The 22,889-nt window shown below is 50.9% G+C and overlaps 1 protein-coding gene across 1 annotated transcript; it reads right to left on the reverse strand.

Annotated features, from left to right (window-relative positions):
• Positions 1-457: 457 nt before the first annotated feature.
• Cimip1 (ciliary microtubule inner protein 1) lies at positions 458-7,643 on the reverse strand. Its single transcript, XM_005327080.3, has 4 exons — positions 7,501-7,643; positions 5,659-5,740; positions 4,310-4,411; positions 458-928 (listed from the first exon to the last, which is right to left on the reverse strand). Exons 1-4 carry the CDS (start codon positions 7,566-7,568, stop codon positions 767-769), a joined length of 414 nt encoding a protein of 137 aa, XP_005327137.1. The 5' UTR covers positions 7,569-7,643; the 3' UTR covers positions 458-766.
• Positions 7,644-22,889: the final 15,246 nt, after the last annotated feature.

The following is a 22,889-nucleotide window of genomic DNA, read 5'->3' on the forward strand; positions in this document are numbered from 1 at the left end:
CTGCTCCCACCTTTGGGGGCCAGTTCAAGAGTCCTGAGGACATGCCGGCTGTTCCTCTTTGGCTACCTGGGTGCCCTGTCCCCCATGCTCTGGGCAGGGATGGAAATGGAGAGGGGCTGATGTCTGTGTTGGAAGCGGCCTGTTGGCCAGCCTGGGCTCATATGGAGACCAGGAGGCCGGGCGGGTTGGTGGAGGGGTTGCCCTGGCACCTTGGGCAGCCCGTCTTCTGGACTCGGCTCAGTGGTGAATCTTGTGCTTCTTTCCACCCTTGAAGCTCTTGTCTTATTGCAGATACCCTCAGCCAGGGGAGTCGGAGTCCTCAAGGTGTTGTATTCCTCCTGAGAAGCAAGCCTGGGGTCTGGCCACAGAAGCCCGGTGGGCAATCCCATCGTCAATGGGGATCGTGGTAGGGGCAGTTGGAAGCTACGTTAAAGGGCCAAGACAAATGTCCTTAAAATTAAATCACTGTATTTTTAATAAAACATACTTAGAAATTCTTGAAGTTTCAACAAACATACCAACTAAAAAGAAAGGGAATTTATTTTGCCGTATTTGTTACATTAGCCAAGAACAGGGGTGCTGCATGAAGGTTTCAGAATAGGCACCAGTGAACCCAGAGTATCTAAGGCAGCCTCTGTGTTCTCTGCATGTCTGAGGAGCAAGACGGGGGTGCTCCATGCTCAGGACGTAGGGGTTCCTCACCTGGGCAGGCCCCAGGTGCCAGCTGGTCCCTGTTCACTGCCTCGGCGGGCAGGGGCTGCGGGGCTCAGTAGATGCCTTGCTTAGGCCAGCCCAGCTCTCGGGCGTAGACCCCCTTGCAGCTTCTGATCTCAAAGTCAAGTTGCAGGTTCTTGTTCAGGCCTGGCACCGCCGACCTCCAGCCGATGAAGCCCTGGGACGTCTGTGGGACTGGGGGGGACGGAAGGACCTGGAGTGGAAATACAGCTTAGTCACCTGGGACCACAGCCATGTGGGCAGTGTCTGCCAAGTGTCTGTCCCCAGTAACAGCATCCATGAGGCTGGGCATGGAAAAGACAGACACAAAAGCCACGTCCCTAACACATCCTGAGCGTGAGCACATCCCTGGTCCCAGCCGCGGCTCACCTCTTTCCTGAAGGTAAAGAACACCGAACCCGTTTGTTCACCGTGTAATGCTTTGCATACTTAATTTATGCAATTCATGACATCCAGTAAAATAACCTTTATTTAGTGAAAGAGTCAAAAAATGTTAAGGTTCAGAAGTATCAAATATTATAGTCCTCACTGTCCTTTATAAAATATAGGACGATATATTGTCAGGTGGCATTATGGCAATATGGATACATCTTCCTACCCAAACTGTGGGAATGAAGAGCAACTGAAATTAATTTAAAAATCAAAAGGAAACAGGCTTCTATCTGAAATGAAAAAGCACAGCTTCCTTCATCCATTCCTCGGGAACACTTGGAACTTTGGGAAAGTGCGGGTACGTTCCCTCCTTTTAAACTAATTCGTTCTGCTTTCACACGCATTTGCACAAAAGCAGAGAGGAGGATCCTTTGTCCTCGCAGAAGAGCTTCACCGGCCCGGGGCTGAGCCCACTTTAACGGGATTCTCCAGCCAGACCAAGGGGGAGGTGACATCCCAGGTGGCCGCCACTTGAGGAGGAAGCCCCTTCACACATGTTCTAGAAGAAGTAGGGAAATTAATCTGCTGAGGGCCACAGGTAGGAGGGTCGCCCCCCCCCAGAGGGCCTGAGTGTCCCCAAGCCAGTTGTGGACGCTTCCATTCAGTAGGGAAGACAAGCCAGTGCTGCCCACCCGGCCCGGCCCTAGGAGCAGACCAGGGCTTCAGTCTCTCTCCAGAGCAAAGAAGGGACGCAGGGAACACCAGCCCGCGATGTCCCACTTCACCCCCTAGACGGGCAGGGACACTGACACTGTGGCTAACTAGGGCACTGCAGGATTGAGAGCAGAATGCAGTTATCACCAAAAGTGGAACTGCAGTCGCTCAGCACGTGTTCCGACATCCCCATGTCTGCAGGCCCGTGCCAGCCTCAGGGCGAGGCGTAGCAGCCATGGCCATAACCCCGTGCCCCCAAGGGATGTGTTCAGTGCAGCTTTGACTGAGTGTTCCCAGACGCAGCAACCCCCGGACAGGCTTCTAAGAGTCACGGGAGCAGAAAAGGGTGTCCAGTGTAAGAGAATTGGGTGACAGGGTGGCAGGGCTGGAGGCTGCCCAAGCCTGTCTCCGCAGTCTACCCAGGTAGGGACACAGCACTGGTGACAGTGGCGCCCAGAGCTGCTCACAGGCTTTGGGTATTAAGGTCACCTTTAACAGTGAATTGCTGGGCAAAGTTAGTCACCCAAAGGGGACAGGAGGTGGAAGAGGGAAGCCATGTCCCTTTGCTGGGCAAGTGCAGAGTGAAGCCGAGGCCACTTCCTTGCCACCTGTCTCAGGGTCCTTGTCCCATGCACTGAGTCCCACCAGCTCTGCCTGGTGTGTGCGGCTGGGACCTCTGGCTTGCTGTGGGGCAGGAGGCTCTCCAGGAGGGGATTCTGCTCTTGTTCTGTGTCCCTCAGACCTTTGAGAGGGGGTGATGCTGGCAGCTGCCACCCCTGGGCAGGCACTGGGACATTTGTGGCAGAGGGAAGGCCCAGCCCAAGTACAGGCAAGGCATTGGCGGGGGCAGCTGTGGCTGAGAGACAGCAGAGGGGAACGGAGCCCTGGCCACGGTTCTTTTCTGGTGGGGGGGGGGTAGAGAGGTGGGACCTGCAGGAGCTGGCGGTAGGAGGGTCTCACAGGCGCATGGCGCACGGAAACGCCTCGGGGGGAGCATCCCCAATGTCGGCTCCTGGTGACAGTGTGGACGGAGTTATTTATATTTCTAAAGAGTTTTTAACAGTGACTCTGTTACCTTATCATTGGGGAGAATCCTGCACACATCTCAGTGGTGTCCTTTCCGCCCTTCCCCGTCCTCCGTCCTTCTTCCTTCTCCGCACAGGTCCACACTCACTGAATGCCCCTGAGTGTCCACCCGTGCCAGTGCCCATCGGACCCCAAGGACATGCCAGGAAAAGGGAGTCCCTCCATCTGGTCCCATCTGCCCCTTGGTCATGGGTTTTGTCCCCTCTCCCCATCATCCACGGAACACCTCCACAGTGACAGAGGGCAGAGCCCAGGAACAGTGACAGGCCCGCGAGAGGGAGCCTGCCGACACGCAAACTCGATGATTTCCAGAGGCATCTGGCTCAGGTCCTGACTGGTAAGGTCACAGGGGGACACCATCATGTCCTCTCTTCTCTGGGACTGTGAGGTCACTCCTCTCCATCCTACGTCCATTCTCTCCCCAGTGACCAGAACAAGCTTCAGACCATCCCACGGCCCTGCTGGCTGTATCCCGAGGCTTCCATTCAGACCAGACTCCAACCCCAGCTCCCCCTGCCTCCCAGGTCCAGCCTCTCTGTCCCCACCTGCCCCCCACCCAGTGCCTCCCAGGTCCAGCCTCTCTGTCCCCACCTGCCCTCCACCCAATGCCTCCCAGGTCCAGCCTCTCTGTCCCCACCTGCTCTCCACCCAGTGCATGAGTCTCCAGCCACAGGCCACCCTTTGCTGCCCCTGAAACAGGCCAAGCTTTGTTTGACCTCAGGACCTTGATACGCACTGTTCCTCTGCCTGGAATGCTTGGCCCTTGCCATCCCCCAGTCCTGAGCTGAACAGGCATCTGTGCAGGGGGCTGCCCCCACCCAGCCCTTCTCCCCGTCACTTCCTCTGGGGTTTCCCGCACAGTGCCCCAGTGCTGGCTGCGTGTCTGATGTCGGCTCCCACCTAGGCCTGTGGACTGGCCCTCATCTTCTTGCTCACCACCGTGCACCTGGTGCCTGGGCATTGCTGACTTAGCAACCTTACAGGTTCGGGGTCCTGCCAGGTCCTTCCCACACACCACCCTGAGCTCTGGCAGGTGCTCAGCTGAGCCCATGACAGTGGTGCTGGGGAGGAACTGGAGACAGAGAGGCCAAGAGACGCGCCCAGGACCACACAGGAGGGGAGCAACGGCATGGGACTTGGACTGGGGGTCTCATTTTGGAGCCTCCCCTACCCTGTTTTCTGGGTGGAACCCCTCATGTCCTTGGCCTGCCTCTGTGTCTGCTTTGGCAGGAGTGATGTGTCACCTGCTGTGGTTCCACATCTGGGCTGGACAGGGTGCCGGCACCGGGCAGCTGGCACGCTGGGCACCGCTCTGTTTGCCTTTGGCAGTTGAGTGTGACAGCTTTCAGCCAGGGCCATTTTTCACTTAGGAAACTGAGAATTTTAGCGCAACTTTGCAAACCTTGATGTACTTCTCCACAGGGGTCATTTGCCGGATGTGGAAACGCTCCGGAAGCTGGATTTTGGGCTTTGGGGTGCGGGATTCTTCTTCACCCTCGATCAACTGAAAGATAATCCAGAGATGGAGGCCTCAGGCTAAGGCCCCCCACCTTCCCCCCCAGAAATCACACTTGACAGATGACAGACGTGAGCTCGGGATGTTGGGTGGAGCCAGTCCCAGTCACACAGCCGGAGCAGCGTGTGGGGACAGCGCACACGCCACCTCGAGGACTGCTCCCCTCCTCCTGATCGTGGAAGCCTGCTAGGTCAGGTCCTGTGCAGTGACAGGAGCAACCCTCACGGGCTCTGGACTCAAAGGAAAAGAATGCCAACGTCTCGAGACCAACCTCCCAAACCGTCTAGGAGAGCCCCCTCCCCCCCTGAATAGTTAAAGCAATTTGAACTCTGAAAACCCAATTTAATTACATATAAGGACTATTAACATAGACTGATTTTATGCATATTATAATAATAAGGCCTCATTTATGCATAAAATTTCAAATTGTATAACTCTAAGAATTTTAAAAAACTCATTAAGAGTGGCATAATTTCAAAGCCAGTGTGGGGGGTGCTGTAGATGGTACCCACTGTCTTGAATCACAGTGTTTGAGTGATGTGGCTCTTGGGTGCTGTGTCCCTCCCAAGAAGGGTGGCTTCGTGGTTTGGGCCAGAGGTCCTCTGAGAAGTGGCAAGCTGGCTGGCGCCCAGGGAAGCCCATCTGAGCCTTTTGTGTGTCTACCTGGTGTTTTTGTAAGTCACGTGCCCTGGACGCAGATACTTGAACAAGGAATGTCCTGAATAAGTGGATGTATGCCTGGCCCTCGCTGGGCTGGCGGTGGCTGCCTCTTTGCCAGCGTCCCCACCGCTTCCTATTAATGGTGTTTGGCCTCTTCTCCTGCTTGTCACCTGCTGGGCTTGCAGTGCCCCTCACAATCACCCACTTCACAGATAGGAAGGGTGAGGTCAGACGGCCGTGGAGCTAGACCCACCAGCTTCTCTTGTTGGCATGTGCCTTATTAGTCGTGGGACTTCGCAGTCCTTTGAGACCAATTCCTGATCTGTTCAGAGGACATAAAGTGGCAGCTCTTTCTGCACAGGGCCCTGGTGCAGATTAAACAAGCAGGTTTTGCTGAAGTACTCAGCACGTGCCTGGCACATAGTAGGCGCTCAGTCACTGGTGAAGGCAAGGAGATGTCTGCTTTCAAGCTTAATGGCCTTTGCCTACCACACACTCTTTAATCCTATTCTGGCACTTGCTAACCACTCCGTCTCCAAAATGATGGACTCTGTGATGTCCAGGTTGATGCTTACCTCCTCCACAGGGGTTGTTAAAAACCCCCAGTTCTGGGGCCAGTTTTTCCGTGCTTCGGACTCAGCCTTCAGACGGTATTTCCTGAAAAAAAGAGTTCCTGGGTGCCAGGCAATATTTGATAAAAGTTCCAGCCACAGACTGCAGAAGAGCATAAACTTCCCATTCTTTGTGCGCACTGAATGGATGGTGGTTATGCTGGGGATGGAGCTGGGAGCCAGAGAGCCCGGGCCCCAGGGCTGAGCAGGCTGAAGGGAATGAGGCACTGTGGCTGCTGCATGGGGGAGATGGCAGTGCCAGACAAGGACGGGGCCACTCCATGAGAGGGGACTGAATAGCCCCTGGCCCTGGTGCCCCACAGTCATGGGTATACATTAAGTAATTCTGTAAGTACCCTGTTCCTCCAGGCAAGGACTGGCATGAGGGGGCAGGATTTAAGAAGGGGCTCTGTCCTGCCTGACTTGATGCCCAGCCCCTTCTTAAATATCACACCCCAGGAGCCTCACTCACTAGGTAACCCAGCCTGCTTTCCTGCCATGTTGAATATGATTTCTACGTAACTATCTGTGAGCTGAGCTGAGCTGCAGTTGGCAAGCTGGTGTGTCACATTTTGCAGATACCCAATTAAACATTACTTGTTTCGATTTTTAGTTCCTTCTGTTTTGGAATCAATATCTGCACCTCTCCCCCATCTCAAGGGTTTTGGAGGCCCTGACCAAGCTCTTGGCCCTGAGCATCTAAGGCAGAATCTGTTTCTAACAGAGATCTAACAGGGGCCAAAAATATGAGTTGCATATGTAATTGGTAAATTTTCGTGTAGCCATATCGAAAAGAAAGCAACAATCACCAAGCGTTTTTGCATGAATCTTTGAAATCTGTCGTGTATTTTACACTTATAGCTAATTCCATTTTGGACCAATAGCCATGTTGGACTTAGCACAGTCTAAGCTCTTAATAAGGCCCGGTTCACAGAGGAGGGCCATCTGATTTGGGCACTGAACCATGAGTAGGAGGAGTTTGCCTGGTGAAGGAAGGAAAGGGCATTCCAGGCCTAGGGACAGTCCCTGCTGGGGATACTTGAATGAAAACAAAGATTTTTTTTAAAAATTAATGTTCTGGTAGGGATCACCATGCTGGTTTTCCATATGTGAAAGTGATATAAAGTTTTCAATAATTTTTTTTTCAGTGAAACAGCCAAATTAAACACAAATATGGAGTGACTTATGCAGGTGTCTCAGGAAAAGGATGACAACACAGAGCTGGGGTGTAGGCAGCTGAAGTTGAAGGGTGAGCAAGCTTGAGCTGACCCTGAAACTCCCTTGCATTCAAATCAGCAGCTGCCCCTATGGACTGCTTTGAAAGAGATGCAGTAACAGTGGCAGTCCTCCAGAATGCCAAGGGAGGGACCCACTGCAGGCTCTGCTGGCATCCATCGTAGAGAAAAATGGATCTAGTTTTTAAATTAAAATTTCTTAGTACTTAAAACTACAGGAAAATTGAGAAATAAACTGCTTATGTATTCTCCTTTTAATTGAACAATTATTAACAGTTTTGTTTCTTTTTAAAAAAATCACTAAATCTTAAAAATAGCACTTCCTAACTGGCTCCAACAGGCAGACCTGTGCAATTGTTCCAAAATCTTTCCCACTTCACGGTGGGCAGACAGGAGTTGGGGGGAACCCTGCGGTGGCCCTCTGTCCCTATATTGTCCCCTTTCCTCAGGGTGCTCCACTGTCCTCTGAGCACTCCCCTGGCGCCCAAAGGTCCACCATCTCTGGACTTGGTGGGAACCGAAGCTGCCAGGTGAGGACGGCCCGTCCCGGGGTAGAGGACCCTGCCCTTACCAGATCTCGTCCTGGGCCACCAGGTTCATGCGCTCGGCGCCCGAGGTGCCGAGCTGTCTTTGAGCCATGGGCCCGGGGTTTCCGTGCACGAGCGTGCACGCTCAGGACCTGGGCTCTGCGTTTTGCGGCTAGCGTCTCCTGTCGCTAGGGAGACCGGTTGCCAGGCAACACAGGACGCAGGCAGAGGCGGTGCGCACCTAGAGTGGGTGGGGCGCTGGGCGCTTGCTGAGAGCCTCTGCTCTCTGCTGGCGTGGGAGCCCTGGGTGCACCAGCCTGCCCACGTGCTGCTCCGAGGGACACCTCTAGGCCTGACACCTCTCCAGGTTTAAATCCCTTCCTGCAACGGAGCCGCAGTTACAGTCCCCACCAGGGCCTTGTCCACAACCCTGCAGAGCGGCTCCTTGTGACCTTCATGTGATCTTCCTGTAGGTGGAGTCATTCAGAGGCCCACTCTGTGCTGGCCTCGATTGCCCAGTGTTACTTTGCTCAGTGTCCCCCCGCCCTGTGGCCAGTAGCCCTCTGTTCATTTCTACCCCCGAATACTGTTCCATTCTGGGGTTCTTAGACATAGTATGCGAGTCTTTGCACTCCGTGAAAGGCCTGCTCTGAACATCACTGCACGTGTCTTTTGGAGAATGTATGGATGCATTTCTCTAGCACTCACGCTCCAAGATGATCCCGAAATGAAGTCGATTCCCAGTTGCTATCACCCCAGACCCAGCACCTGCACTGCCTTCCTCGGTGCTCATCAGCGCTGGTCATGTTTGTTGATTGGCTCACCAACAGGGCTTGGAGGCCACTCAGCTGGGGTTGCCCTCTCCTGATGAGCCCACACCTAGCAGTGAGTGCTCTTCTTGGTGTTGAAATGCCTGGCCAAGGTCCAAGTTTGGGACGTCCCTACTGCCCACCTGGACAGATTAGCGATGGACCAAGTGGGGGCTAAAAGTGTCTGAATCAAACTCAATCCATTAATGGCTCAGTCATGTGGCCGAGCTGCTAGGGAGGCCACGAGCTGGGCCGGCTGTGCAGGTGGACAGGTTTTCAGGTGGACGGGGCATTCCTGTCTTTTCTCCAAGGTAGATGTTCTGGGAAGAGTTAAGTGGGTGGCTGGGAAGAGACCCTCCTGTCGGGTGAGGGGGAATTCTGCTCCCCCTTGGGAAGCTCCTAGCATAGTTCTGTTCCAACGATTAAGTGAGGATAGACGGGCCGGCTGAGTGTCTGTCTGTGCCTGACATGGAGGTCATGCTACGTGTGCAGCAGCCCACGTGTGTGATGCCAGCTGAGCTCTGGGGACACTGGAGGGAGCTGCAGCGACAAAAGGAGTTGCCATGCCAATGTCCACTGTCCTCAGAAACTGAGGTGGATGGATAATGCAGCACGTGGGCACCCACATGAGACATCATGCCAGGGGGAGAGACATGCTCTGGATAAGGTCAAATCAGGGTATGGCGCCATAGTGACAGGGACAGGGGAGGGATGTGGAGGGACTCTTAGAAAAGGGTGGTCAGGGGAGGCCTCTCTGAGGAGAGGACCTGAGTACAGATCTGGTGAGGGAGGGGCTCTGAAAAGGGATGGAAAAGTTGTCTGTGGGGCAGTGCAAATGTCCTGGGGAAGAGGCACTGTCAGGGGGTTTGAAGAACCCTGGAGATGAAACAGGGAGAGTTTCCTGGAAATGGAACAGGCCAATCCCCTGAGCTGGAAGTCAGTCTGGCAAGACGAGTGTGGCCCCGTATGTGAGATGACAGGTGTATGTATGTGATTCAGGGTGAACAGAAAAGTGCACAGGAAGTGATGAGTGGGCTGGGTGTTGAAGGATGCACGATGTTCACCGATGTCCACTCTCCCCAGAAATATCTGCACAGGGGAGTGCGTCCAGGACTAGAGTTCTGTGGTCAAGTGGACAGGTTTGGGGAGGTGACATGGGCTCAGCTCTCTGCTCTACCTTTTCCGTGACCGTGGGCAAGTTGCCCACCCTCTCTGAGCCCTAGTTTCCCCATCTGTGGAGGACCCCCTTCTCTCTGTGAAACAAGAAATTCGTGGGTCTCTGGAGAACCATTTCTGCACCTCATACTGTTTTATTTTCTTGACAAAATTGCCCTTCAGCAGAGATTTCAAGTGGGAAGAGCGGAGAGCCTGGGGGGACGGCCACCCTGCCGACTGCGGGTGGGGAACGGAGGCAATATTTACAGCCCGCACGCGGCTCGCCGTGTTCCTGTGTATTAATATTTTTTGGCCTTCTCTCAGTTCTTGGGGACAGTTTATTTTTTATTTTTTTCATTTTGCTGTTGCTTTATAAAACATTTTGACAGCGGACGCCAACTGCTTCTTTTTTAGTTTTTAAGCTTAAACAGTTTTCTTTTTTATTGGATGATTTTTTTTCTGTAACCGAAGCCAGCTTTGTGGGTGCTTGGTTTCTGCCAGCAGGGCCCCCGTTGCCACAGCATGGGTGACGCTCAGGCGCCCCAGGGCAGAGGCCAAAGCCTCGTTCTCAGAGAGTCGGGGCAGGGTGCTTCTGAATGCCTGGCGGGGCCTGCGGACCCCGAGCTCCGTCTTTGCGCGCCCATCATGTGCCCTCTGCCTGGCCCAGGCCTCTGCTCTTGCCTGCAGGCGGTCCCCATGCCCCCCGAGGCAGCTGGCAGCATCCGGGGCTTGGGGAGGAGGAAGGAGCCGCCCCCATAGTGCCCTGGAGACCACCCTCACAGGCCCTCTCCGTTTGGCCCATGACCAGTTACTGCTCCAATTAGGGCCCCAGCAGGCTGAGGCCCTTAAGCTGCCCTTGGCCTCCCTGGCCTCCCCTCCCAGCGCCCAGCATGTGAACAAAGCCCAGCCCCAGGCCCACCTCGAGGGGCAGGGAAAGCAAGCAGAAGCCAGGGAGACCCAGTTTTGACCAAACTGCAAGCCGTGGCCATCTAAGGTGGGAAGTGCCCAGTGGCTGGGGCAGCGCCTGGGCTGCCCACCAGCTTCCCAGTGGACACACATTTCCCCCACCTCAATCCCTCCTGGTGGGAAGTGTGCCATGTCCTGAAGGTGTCAGACACAAGCACCAGCTGAGCTCCAGGGCTCTAGGTGCCTGATTCCTGTTGTTCCCTCACTTTCTGTAGCTGGGCTGCCGACTGGGGGCTTTGAGGGCCCCCCGGGTGGGGGAGACTGCCCACAGAGGGTCAGAGAACATCGTGAAGGGAAACTGGAACAGTGGGGTAGAAGGGGCCGGAGGGAGATGGTTCCATAAAACGACAGCCTCCATTCATCACTCACAGGGACCTGGCTAACTCCTCCCGACACCTGAGGCTAGAGGACAGGACAGCTGTGCCCGGCTGTTCTCTCCTTTATTCAGTGTGTTTATCAAGTCTCTCAAACGCCCTGGGCCTTGTGCCAGGTCCCTGGAACCTAGCAGGGAGCAGACAGACTCCTTCCAGACAGGAGGTTCCCTGCACCAGTGGAGTTCCAGGTATTGTTATAAAAACGCACATGGAGACGTAGAGTCAGGGGGGCTCTTGGTGGTTGGTCAGGGCTCCCCAGAAACAGCAGAGGAACTGGGCCTGCAGGCCTTGGGGTGCAGTGAGCCCATTTTCCATTGCTATAAGGTGACACCTGAGGCTGGGTAATCTGTAAAGAAAAGAGGCTGATTGGGCTCAGTCCTGGAAGTTCAAGAGCACACTGCTGGCCTCTGCTCAGCTCCAGTGAGGGCTTCATGGCGGACGACATCAATGGCAGGAGCACAGGCAGAAGAGATCACGTGGTGAGACAGGAAGCCAAGGAGCGGGGAGGCCAGGCTTGCCTTTTTATTTATTTTTTTGGTACCAGAGAGTGAACCCAGGAGCACTTGGCCAATGAGCCTCATCCCCAGCCCTATTTTGTATTTTATTTAGGAACAGGGTCTCACTGAGCTGCTTAGCACCTTGCCTTTGCGGAGGCTGGCTTTGAACTCGAGATCCTCCTGCCTCAGCCTCCCGAGCCCCTGGGATTACAGGTGTGAGCCGCTGCGCCCGGCTCAGTCTTGCCTTTTATAACCGCCCTCTCTTTAGAGAACTCGCCTGAATTTCCTTCCAAGAGCCAAGAGCCCCAGTGTCCTGGCCTCCTCCCACAGGCCGCACCTCCTAAGGATCCACTTGTCCCACCACCAAGCCTGGACAGAGCTTCTAAGGGGGACAGTCCACGCCTAGACCACGGTGGGGGTGGGGGAGGTGGCCTTCCTGTCAAGAGCGGGGGCAACGGTGCGTCTGACGGCCGGGTCTGGTCCCACGTGCAGCTGCCTCACCTGGGACACATTTCAGGACTCCCCACGTCCCCGCTGCCCCCAGATGAAGCTCTGTGACCTCCTCATTGCAGGAGCCTCGAGGAGGTCGGGGCTGAGGTGAGGCCTGGAGGGACAGAGGAGGAAGGTGTCCGTTCCTGGCGCTGTCCTTCCTGAGCTCCCTGGGACTCCACGCAGGAGATCCTCTGCGGCCTGGCGGGCGATGGATCCCCCACGCTCAGAACAAAGGGCATCTGGACCATTGGCTCTCGGATCTCTTCCCTCTGCTGCCCCATGGAAGTCGCTGTGGCCAGCTTCCTAACATTTCTGCCTTAATTTGCCTGGTCCAGGTCCCCGTGGGCCCTCTGCTCACCTGCAAACGTCCACTGTCGCTGCTTTAGCCTGGGCCTGGGCAGGTCCTCAGGATGCCCTTGGGTAGAGCAAGCCCCTGGCCCTCGGGGCGGGAGAAGTGTCAGCTTCTGGAGCCTTGGGAAGCCACCCAAGGGGCCACAGAGAGCATGTCCAGGACTCTGGGGATGACCTCTTGGCTGCCCCTGAGTCCAGGGAGCACCTGGACTGTGCCTTTCAAGAGCTTCCTTTTCCTTACTGTGGTGGGAGTGTTTAGTTCTCAGTCAATAACAGCCGTGATGGTAGAAACAACAGCTGGAATTTGTCAGGCACCCAGGCCATGAGTATCTCCCCAGCACCACTCACTGAATTTCAACCTCTCAGTGGTCTTGAGCTGTGGGAACCATGCATGTTCTTCTTTTGCAGAGGCAGGTGCAGAATCAGAGAAGTTAGGTCTCTTGCCCATGGTCACACAGCTAGAAAGGTAGAAAACCAAGACCCAGAGATTTCTGAGTTGTGGATAAGACTGATTTCTAGTCTGAAGATCTGCTGGAATTCCTGTTTAGGCCTCTTAGATGGATGGCAGACGGGACTGTGGTGTTTCCCAGGTCACAGTCTGAACAATTGGAATGGCTGCGAAGGCCACAGACAGCCCTGATCTTTTGCTGCCCCCTCCCCTCATGATTGAGTGGGGGGCTCTCCAGTTGGATGTTTGTTGGGTGTTCACTACGGGCTCCTGGGGCCCAGTTTCCTGTGTGGGAAGGGTCCGCATGCAGTGTGAATGGCAAGGCTCCCGGATCGAGGGGACTGGCTGTGAGTCCATTCTTCCCCAGACCCAGCCACCGAGGGTGCCCAGCCGTGGAGGTCCTCAGTGGTGCTCATTGTGTTGAGCGGAGGCCACTGGAGCAGTCCCAAGGACGGAAGCCCCCCTGGGATGGGGAAGGCATCACCCAGGTCCCAGCCTCTAGGCCCAGGAGACCAGACCCACTGGGCCTCACGGACGAGGCCTGGAGGCGGTGGGTCTGTGGCTGGCCCCTGGGCGACGCCTCTCTGGGGCTCTCTTGGCTCTCGTTCTCAGGTGCCTTCCTGCAGGGGCCTCTCCCCAATGCCTGGGGCTCCACAGACCCCGGGAGGCTGAGGGGGGTGGGCACTAACTTCAGAGATGCGCTGGCACCAGGTCACGGGGAGCGTCACGGGTGCCGAGCCTTTTTAGAAAACACTTTCATTTATTCCCTTTAGATGTGCCTGACGGAGGAGTGCATTTTGACTGTTATGCATACCTGGATGCAGACTCCATCCCTGAGGCTGCATGTGACAGGGACTCTCGCTGGTCGTGTGTTCGGCTACCAGCACGGGGGAGTGATGTCCGACCCACTCCTCCTCCTTCCCCTTCCCATCCGCCCTTCCCTTCGTCCCCTTCATCGAATCCGGTGAACTTCTGTCCCCTTATTGTGCATTAGCACCCGCACGTGCCTGCGGGGACCTTGGAGGGTAGAGTGGGGGGCGCCAGGAGTGAGGGCTCTGTCCCTGAAGTCTGATCACCGAAGGGGCTCATCAAGGCCTCCCAGGTGGGAAGGGACGCAGCCCGGGGCCGTGATCTGCAGCCATTCATCCTCCCTTGCTTCTTTTTCTGAGACGGGGTGCAGGGAGGGGGAGAGGGAGGTGGCAGGGCGGTGAGGCCTGGCTGAGGAGGGCTTGCCCTGCCCCGGAGCTGTACCTAATGGAGGTGGGGCCCTGGGCTCTAGGACACTGAAGTCACCAGCCTCCGTCTGAATGGGAGGGAGCTCATTGCTGGAGACCCCAGAGAGCCCCAGCCTCAGCTAGTCAGCTGGGCATTAGTTCCCACTGGAGAGACTCTGGACACTGACCTGGGGAAGGACATGCTGGGGGCTGTGGCCTGGGGACTGGCCTGTGAAGCAGACCTGGAGGCTGGACCCAGGTGGTAGGCTGCACGTGGCGTCCAGATACATGGAGAAGGAGCCTGTGCCAAAGAGTGGTGTTTGGGTTGGGGAGAGAGAACCCGGGGTGGTGGGATGTGGGAGAAATGAGGAGAATGGGACCAAGACTTAGAGATTCAAGTCACAGATGTTAGTATTCAAGTGTTAGATATTTAGCTCAAATCAGCTTTATTGAAAACAGAATGGTTCTTCTCTCACATCAGAGGTCTTAAGGCTTCAGGTAAGGCAGTATCCAGGGGCTCAAGCCAAGCCAGCATGAGCTGCTCTCCTCCATGGCGTGGCTTCAGGCATCCATGCTAGCATCTCTCGGGCTGGTGTTCTCTGGTGGTGGCCCAAAGCTCTGGGCTCCAGGGAGGATGGAAGATACTTCCCCTGTTGCTCCCACACACATCTTAGGATTCACTCTGACTGGACTGTCATGTTGAAGCCAGATTTAAAGTAAGGTAGTCAGTGTAGTTAGGTAAATTGGGTCTAATATCAGTGAAATCTAAAATGGAGGCCATGCTGAGAATGATTCCGGAAATGCAGGACAACTCATGGAATGTTAATGAAGTCCTGAAAAGGCCCTTAGCCAAAGTCCACCCCAAAGAAATGTTAATGGAGCCCAGGAATCAGCCCCCAACAGATTTGGAGATAGCCCATCCCAGAGAAGTGATAAGCCCATCCCAAAAATTGATAATTAAGTCCTTCCTGCCAAGATTACTTGTTTGGCCCAGATTACCTGTGTCCCAACCCTTCCCTTACATTCCATCACCAAAACTATAAAAAGGAGAGACAACCGCACTTCCACGGATTCCACCTCTTGGGTCCCCTTCTTCCTCCGGAAGAAGTCTTTTCTGCTGTCCTTTAATAAACTTCTAATTTCTACTCTGACCTTGCCTCCGCATGCTTCTTTGGTGTTATTCTTCAACATCGGGGAAGCAAGGACTCATCATTAGCCAGCAGCGGTAACATATTGGAGGTCCCACCGAGATTCTACACCGAGGTAAGTGCATGCACCCTATGTCTGTTTGAGGTGCATCTTTCTCTCTCTTTCTTTCTGGAGGATGAGGTGGGCACCTGACGGCTACTTAAACGCAATTAGTGCAGCCGCCACTCTTCAAGACTCCGGTGAGAGGTTTCCCGGCCTAGGCAGCTCTCAATCACCTGTTCAATACAGAGCAGGCATGTTGGGTTCTGCCAAAGCCGCTTCCAACTTTTCTGTCTGGGCCTGGAGAGCAATTGGCATGAGTACACAGTGTCCCGAATCCCGATCTGCCTCAGATGCGTGGAGGTGGAGGAAGGAGTTTGGAACAACTGCGAAATTCCGGTCTGGGCTACACTCAGACATATTCCTAAGATTCCTTTCTCTTGAGCCCCCTCCCGACAGCCCTCAGGGGTATCTAGGGTGATTGGTAGATGAATGGCACTGAGGGAAAGCCCCAATCACATTTGCCTTCGTATGGGCTACGCAACACTCCCAACCCCACATCCATTCCTCCTGGATGCTCCCCTTCCTTCGCAGGTCAGAAATGTTAGCAATTCAGGTTGCAGGACTGAGAAAGGCATGAGATTATTAGCAAAATCTGCCCAGGTTCCCTAAGGTGCATAGGTAACTTTCACTAGTCTGTTTTACCGCCCCAATGTTTCAAATGTGCTGTGTTCTTTAAGCTGCTAGAGAGACATTTTTAGAATCAACTCCTCCGGTAATCTGCTACCTTACAACCAGTAGATATCCCTTACCCTTAGGCGGTTCCTTTAGTCTACAGAGCAAAGTCAACAAAAGAGTGCATGATTCTCTTTTGCAATGGGTTTTTAGTGGCCTGGAGGGTAAGCAGTAAGGCCCTTAAGTCTGAATCCTCCCAGGGTCTCTGGCACAGGGCAAACTGAGACCCTAGCACTTTGCTAAAGGGGACCAGAAACCCCTTGGCAAAGCAAGGTGAGAGACCGGTTTTCTGGACCATTTAGGATGCTCAAGCTTAGGGAGACGTCCCTAATGAGAACAGTTTTCTCTGGCGCAGCGTGGGCGCCTGAGTCCTGTTTTCTTCTCACTCAGACGGGAGCTTCTCTCTCCGATATGCCAGGTGCACCCCTAGCCTGCGTATTGAAAAATTGGGATAGATTTGAACCTCAGACGCTCAAGAAAAAGCGCCTCATTTTCTCGGCCTGGCCTCAATATAAACTCTCTAATGGAGAGACCTGGCCACCAGAGGGAAATATCAATTTAATACAATTTTACAGTTTGATAAAATTTACAAAAATAAAAAGGAAATGGTGTGAGGTACTGTATGTTCAGATTTTCTTTGCTCTAAGGGAAAATCCTAAATTATGCCAACATTGTAAAGTAGACTTACCTATGATATCTGCCATGAAGAGAAAAAATCTTGGGGACTCACTAGGAAAAAGAATCAAGAGAAAAATTTGGGCCGATCAAAGTACATACCCCCTTCCCCCTTCAAGACCTAAGGCAGATAAAAAAACTGACTCTATTGGAAAGTTAGGAGATATGTCAGATTGCCTGGGATTGGATCTATCCAAAAGAGCTAATCCTGTAAGTAAAGGAGAGACTGAGCGACTCCCAGCAGCTGCCAAAGCCATTTTCGCTTTGGGGAACCTCCTCCTTTCTTCCCTGCACTGTAAGGATTGCTCCATCTCTGTCTACTTAAAAAGAAGGGACACTGAATGCAGTAAAGTCAGTCATACTGAGACACTTGGTTTTACACTATTGTTGCCCCTATGTGAGAACATCTAGTCCACTCGTGGGGAAATCTATGGTGCCTCTGGTGTAGAAGTCATAATTAAATGGGAGTTAAAAACCTGGAGAGATTTTTCTCTTCTCTGGTCTGTTTTAAAGGTTATTATGGATTGTTCTTGGGGAGGATCTTGGCTGAATGTGTACCTAAAAGATGATTTTTTATTGTAACAATCTGGTATCTAAATCGGTTTTTGAAGCATTGCACAATCTTGCAGTTAAAAGTTGGGGTTAGGTAATTGTTTAGTTTGTGATTTCAGATAATTCATTCCAGAGAACTTAAATACTTAGGATAGAAAATTAAAAGAACTCTACTTCCAAGTTGGCAAGTAATTCCCAATCATTTAGTTTTATTTTTTTCATCAATTTTTGAACTGGGTAGCCTGAGAAGATTTCGCTAGGTGTACCAGTGCATTAATTTGGGCAAAGATAGTAAATTATGATATGGTATCTGTTCCCCTCAGTGTGTAAGATTTAGGAAAAAAAGTGTTGAATTGGAACGCTGGTCTGGCTTATTGAAATCACATTAAATAGCAACAGTCTAAAAATTTTTAAAGCTTAATTTTGGATATATATGGTGGTGTGTGGTTCTTTTAAAAATTTTTTCAGGCGATTTAATGTAACTTAATACTACTTTAGGAACTTCAGAACAAAGGAAGTGACTTAATGATCCTAAAGACATTTCTTCTGATGTTAGAGATCCTATTTTCAGTTTTAGGTGAGCAAGTTTTTCTAGTGTGGGAAAATGTAAAGGTATAAAATTTTGTAAATTTGTATCTTAAACTTGTATCATAATTTTCAACATCCAAACCTGAAAATTGTGACTTATGGTTGAAATGCCTTAGGCATGAGGCTTCTCCTCAGAATTCCAGTTTTTCTTGCTCCTCCCAGACCTCAGGCAGGATTTAAGTTGAAATGCAAATAGAAGAAGTCTGGAGCTCAGTAGGAGACAGATCTGAGGCCCAAGGAAAAAAAAAAGAGTAAAAGTGTCTTTTTATGGGAACTCAAACTAGACCAAACCAAAGAGTAAATTGTATGGCATTTATTAATTACTGGCCAGTCAATTTTTTCTAGGACTTTTGCCTTTTCTTAGATTCTGTATTTTTTTTTTGAGCTCATGATTTTGATCCTACAGACAAGTTAATGTTTTTCTGATAAGTTCTATTTTTGATCAACTGGAGTTTTTTAAAACTGTAATGAGATTTCACTTGAGAAAGCTCCAAGGTCTTTACTATTGTGTTGTGTTATACTTGTGTTATGTGTTGTATGTCGGTATGTCTGTATGTGTGTATGCCCATATATCATGCAGTGATATGACAATTGGCAGATATATGAGGAGCGCAAATGAAAAATTTAAAAAATGGATCCAAATATCTTTGATTCACATGATTTAAATGGCTCAATTTAAATTGGGTAAACAGATGAAAGTAAAGATGTCTTTAAAATTAAGCTTATAAGTTTTTCTAGGTGTTCAAAAATAAAACCTAATAAAATGTTGATGTCTATGAAATAATCTCCTTAAATTTAAAAATTTACAAGTATTGTTTCAAAACGTGAACAGAAGGAGGTTAACAGATGAAAAAGAAAAACTAGAAGGTTCTAGGTATGGATTTAATAGAGGGAAAATGTGTTTCTGGATAAGAGTCTATATGATTAAGTAATTAAGAGGGTTTAAGTAAGTGATAAAGAAGGTCTGTGTAAGTTGGTTATATGTGTAAGTTTTTGAGCAAGTAATCTTAAAAAAATTAAACAGCTGGTGAAACAAGTGCTGTTTTAGAGAATTGTGCTATGTTATTTCTTTAAAAGTTAAACTTGGTTAATATAAAAACATCAATGTAATTGTAGTGCTATTAATGTGTTCATATCTTCCAGGTATACAAGTCGTAAGGTAGAAGCTTTAGAAAGAGCATTATATCAAGCTGGTGTTCTAAAGTTGTATAGTAATTTTAGGCTTAAAAGGAAAACATGTTGGAGATTTATTTATATCATTTGTGTTCTATAACTGGACTTGTTATCAATAAGTTATGTAAAGTTCTATGTTACTTTTTACACTGAGATACAATTTAAATGTATTTTTAAGTTAGTGAAAGCCTAATCTATGTAAAGGTTTTATTGCAAAACACAAATACTTTGCTACTTTTCTACAAAAGGTTAAAAGCTTTCAGCTTTTCTTTAATTTATGTTTTAGGTGTGATAATATATTGTGTTAGCTAATATTCATGTAAACTTGAGCAACAATTTATGTAGGCTTTGTAAAATGATGTTTAAAAAAGCAAAGATCAGCTTCAGAACTACAATACTTAAGATTTATAAAGAACCCCGCCTTACCTGAGATAAGGCTCTATGTCCCATCTCACTACATGTGAAAGTGACTATGAAAGAAGTAGACCAGATTTCAGTACATTTAAAGTTGTGTCCAAAAGTTAGTTTTTGTCACGATTACCAGGATCTCAAACAGGGGATTATAATGTATAACTCTGCCAAAATTCAAGGTAGCTATTATATAAACTAAATATGTTTTTACCCTAGTTAATTTTATTTTGTAGTTTTCTTATAAATGATCTAAAGATTGCCTGTTAATGTTTTGCAGAGGTACTGATTTAAGAACAGACAACCTGGGTTAATTTAAGATAAGGAGTTATCACCTACAGGATAGAGAGATAGATATTAAAGCCCAGTACTCTTAATATAAGGCTGTTGAAATTTCTTTGCTGGATGTTTAAGATTAAGTTTTAAAATTAAAGTTAAATTAAAAGGGCCAAGAAAACCAATATTTGGCTCTTGCCCTCTGAGTCAGTCTGAATCCAGGGAACAGGGGACTTCTCCAAAGAGCTTTGCAACTCTGGGCCACATTACCTCCCGATCAGGGAGATTAATGAGACCACTGGAGAGCAGAAAGCCAATCAGTGCATTTGCTGTGAAGAGGAGGGTCATCAAAGAAGGGAGATATCCCTGATGCTTCCAAGGGAAGCCACATGGTCAAGCAAGGCCTGTACCCATCCTAGCACAAATGGCACTAGCAGAACCGAGAAGCTGCTGTAAGTTCCCCTAGGACTCCCAGGGAAACTCAGCTGACTGTTAACAATAGATAGAAACAAAAGTCTGTTTGACTTGCTTCATCTTAAACACTTAGCAAAGACAGTCAAAGCCAAAAACACAGCTATTCCTGGGCATTTTAAATAATAATAATAGTTAAATGTAACTTCCAAAAATAAGTAAACTGGAGGCTACAAAAGAGATTCTTAGGTAGGAATGCCTGATAACTATCAAAAGGAACTGCCAGAGTGGTTTTTAGTTTAAGGCCTTTATTTCTAATCTACACAGGTAGGCTTAGTGTTTACTAGTATGGTTATCCAGCCCTAAGTAACAGAATTAAAGATTTCTCTATTAGACACAGAGGTCATACTAGTAAAACAATTTTGCAAGTTCAGATGGCATTAAATTATTAGACTATATCTTAAGAGAAAGAACATCTGTGAACCTAAATGTTAATTGTTGTGTTGACATCCCTGACAATTCTGGCAATGTGACAAATATCCTTAAAGATTTACATGCTCAGATAGAAGCCATGTCCTCAGCAACTTTGTCATGGAAACAATATCTTAGCTCCTGGTTCTCTGGTACTTCCTGGTGGAAAACATTGTTAGTCTCTGTCTTTGTCATCATACTCATTGGCATATTCCTGTGATGTGGCATTTATTGCTGCATCAATCTGGTTCCAGTACTAATGAATTCTTGTTTCTCTTATAGACCACCCATCACTCAAATGGCCCTCCAGCCTATTACTTCTCAATTGGACTTCTATCATGGACCACTCCATAGACCCGATTTTTAAAGGGGACTCCAAACTGCTTGCCCCACACCGTCCCTTTACAGCCTGAAGAAGCCAGAAGGATCTTCGCCCCCTTTCCTTACAGCAGTAAGGAGTTACTCAAATTAGAGGGGGGGAATGAAGCCAGATTTAAAGTTAGGGGACATGAAGGAAGGGGACCAGGAGGATGGTGTCCCTGGCAGAGACACCGAGGCGGGGAGCAGCTGAGAGAGACAACTCAGCAGGGGAAAGGTTTGTTTGGTTTGTGGTCTCAGAGGTCTCAGTCCCCGGTCAGACTGGATCCCGAGGGGCACTTGTGCGGTGTCCAGCATGTACTAAGGATGATGCCTGTGTTTGTCCTCAGGGTCTGCTTGGGCCTTCTCCTGGTGGACACAGGGCCCCTGGGCTGACCAATTACCCTTCAACTCTGCTGCTGCCAGGAGGGCCTGGTCCTGCCTGGGAATCGCCAGGTAAGTTGCTGCCTGACGCAGGGTCCTTGGGTCTCGTCCCCCAGGCCTGGCACGCGCTTTCCCTTGCTTCCTTTTCTGTGAAGACTGCGGCGGCTTCCTCCAGGAGGCCTTCCCAGGCCAGGCAGATGCCTCTCTTCCTGCCTCAGCTGCATCTTCTCCCATGGCCCACTCCCTGCTGGAGTTTGCTGGACTTGGAACTTCTGGGGTCCAGGACCGTGATGGCTCTGGCTTGGGACTCAGTAAGTACTTGTTAAATGGACGAAGGAGGCAGGGGTGACGGAGGGGCAGTCGGGAAGCATTGGACGGCTCCTCTTGTGACACTCATGCCAAGGGGCTCCGAAGAACCAGCCGACTGACCTGCGTCCTGAGAGTCTGTGGGGAGTGTTTGCAGAAATCAGCAGAAGCTGGAGCAGACGAGGCCCTGGCTTTGCGCCTCTTGCGTCATCCTTGGGGGTGTCTGGCCCCCAGCTGTGGGCAGTGCAGAGCAGGCTCCGCTCCGCTCCTCACTGGTCCCCACAGGCCCCGCACTGCTCCCCGGCTCAGCTGTGCACGGGAAGGCAGAGCCTTCTGAGTCCTCGACTCCTGAGGATTGGAGTCAAACCCTTCGTGTTATTTCAAAGTGGCTCTTCGCCGGGTGGGTGGGGGCCTATTTTATACAGAGCGCATTTCAGATCAAAGAGAGAGCGTTCCCTCTTCCACCGCGAAAGGCAGGGGGTCTAAGACATTTTAATAGCTTTCATATTCCTTGCTCCAAATATATTATTTCAGCACAATAGTCTCTTTGCGGGAGAATTGCTTAAATGATTCAAAGTGGATTTAAAAATATATTTCAAGTTTTAATTTTATGCACATTAATGAGCAGAGCGCCTTAGAGACCGCCTGTCAGTTTAACGTGTTCACAATATCCTCGCACAGATGCGGTTCCATCCAGATCCTTTCGGAGGGAAGAAACCAGGCATTGTTTTCTTGGGGGATGTCAGAAAATATGTTATTTTGAAATTACATTTTGATCCCAGAATTCTGTGCCAGTTATCCTCGGGAGGGTCTGGGCGTGTCCAGTCCCTTGGACAGCACACTTAAAACGTCAGGAGAGGAAGAGTAGCCCCATCCTTCCTTCCTTGGTGCCCGTGTTGTCCCTTGGCAAGTACCAAGGGCTGCGGCAAAGGGGACGTGAGACCTGCACAGGCCTCAGGCCCTGGCAGGGCTGGGGCGGAAGTCCTGAGTGCCATGGGAGGGCAGCTCTCAGCGGGTCTCACCTGCTGGAGCGCTGGCTCCGCCCGACCGAGGCCACCCTGGATCTGTCCCCTGTCACCTTCTCCAGGTGACAGAGCTGAGATCAGAGTGTGGCCTTTTCCGACTGGCCTATTCTCTTAGTCCTGGGCAGTCAAGTGTCCTCGTGTCTTCCCGGCTCAGTGGCCCACTTTGTCCTGGCACTAAGACTCCACCACATGGGCGGACCATGGAGTATTTGTCCATTTACCAACCAAAGGTCATCTTGGTGGCCTCCAAGTTTTGGCCATTTGGATTCATGCTGCTGTGAACATCTGGGTGCAGGTTTGGGTGGGCACATAACTTTCCAGCCCCTCTGACCACAGACCAAGGTGCACCGTGATTGCTGGGTCGGGGGGTTGGAGCCGGGTGTTGTAAGGAACCATCACACTGTCCTCTGAGGTGGTGGTGCCATTTTGCCTTCCCACCAGTGGTGATGAGGGCCATGGTGCTCCGAGTCCTTGCCAGTGCCCAGTGTGCTCCCTCCTGCTGTTAGTGGTAAAGTATTTGCTTTGGCCATCGCTGCAGTTGTGCATGCTTCAATGAAGTAGGAGCTAAGGGTTTTCAT

The sequence above is a fragment of the Ictidomys tridecemlineatus genome, chromosome 5 (genome assembly GCF_052094955.1).
Source record: "Ictidomys tridecemlineatus isolate mIctTri1 chromosome 5, mIctTri1.hap1, whole genome shotgun sequence".
NCBI classification, from domain to species: Eukaryota; Metazoa; Chordata; class Mammalia; order Rodentia; family Sciuridae; genus Ictidomys; species Ictidomys tridecemlineatus.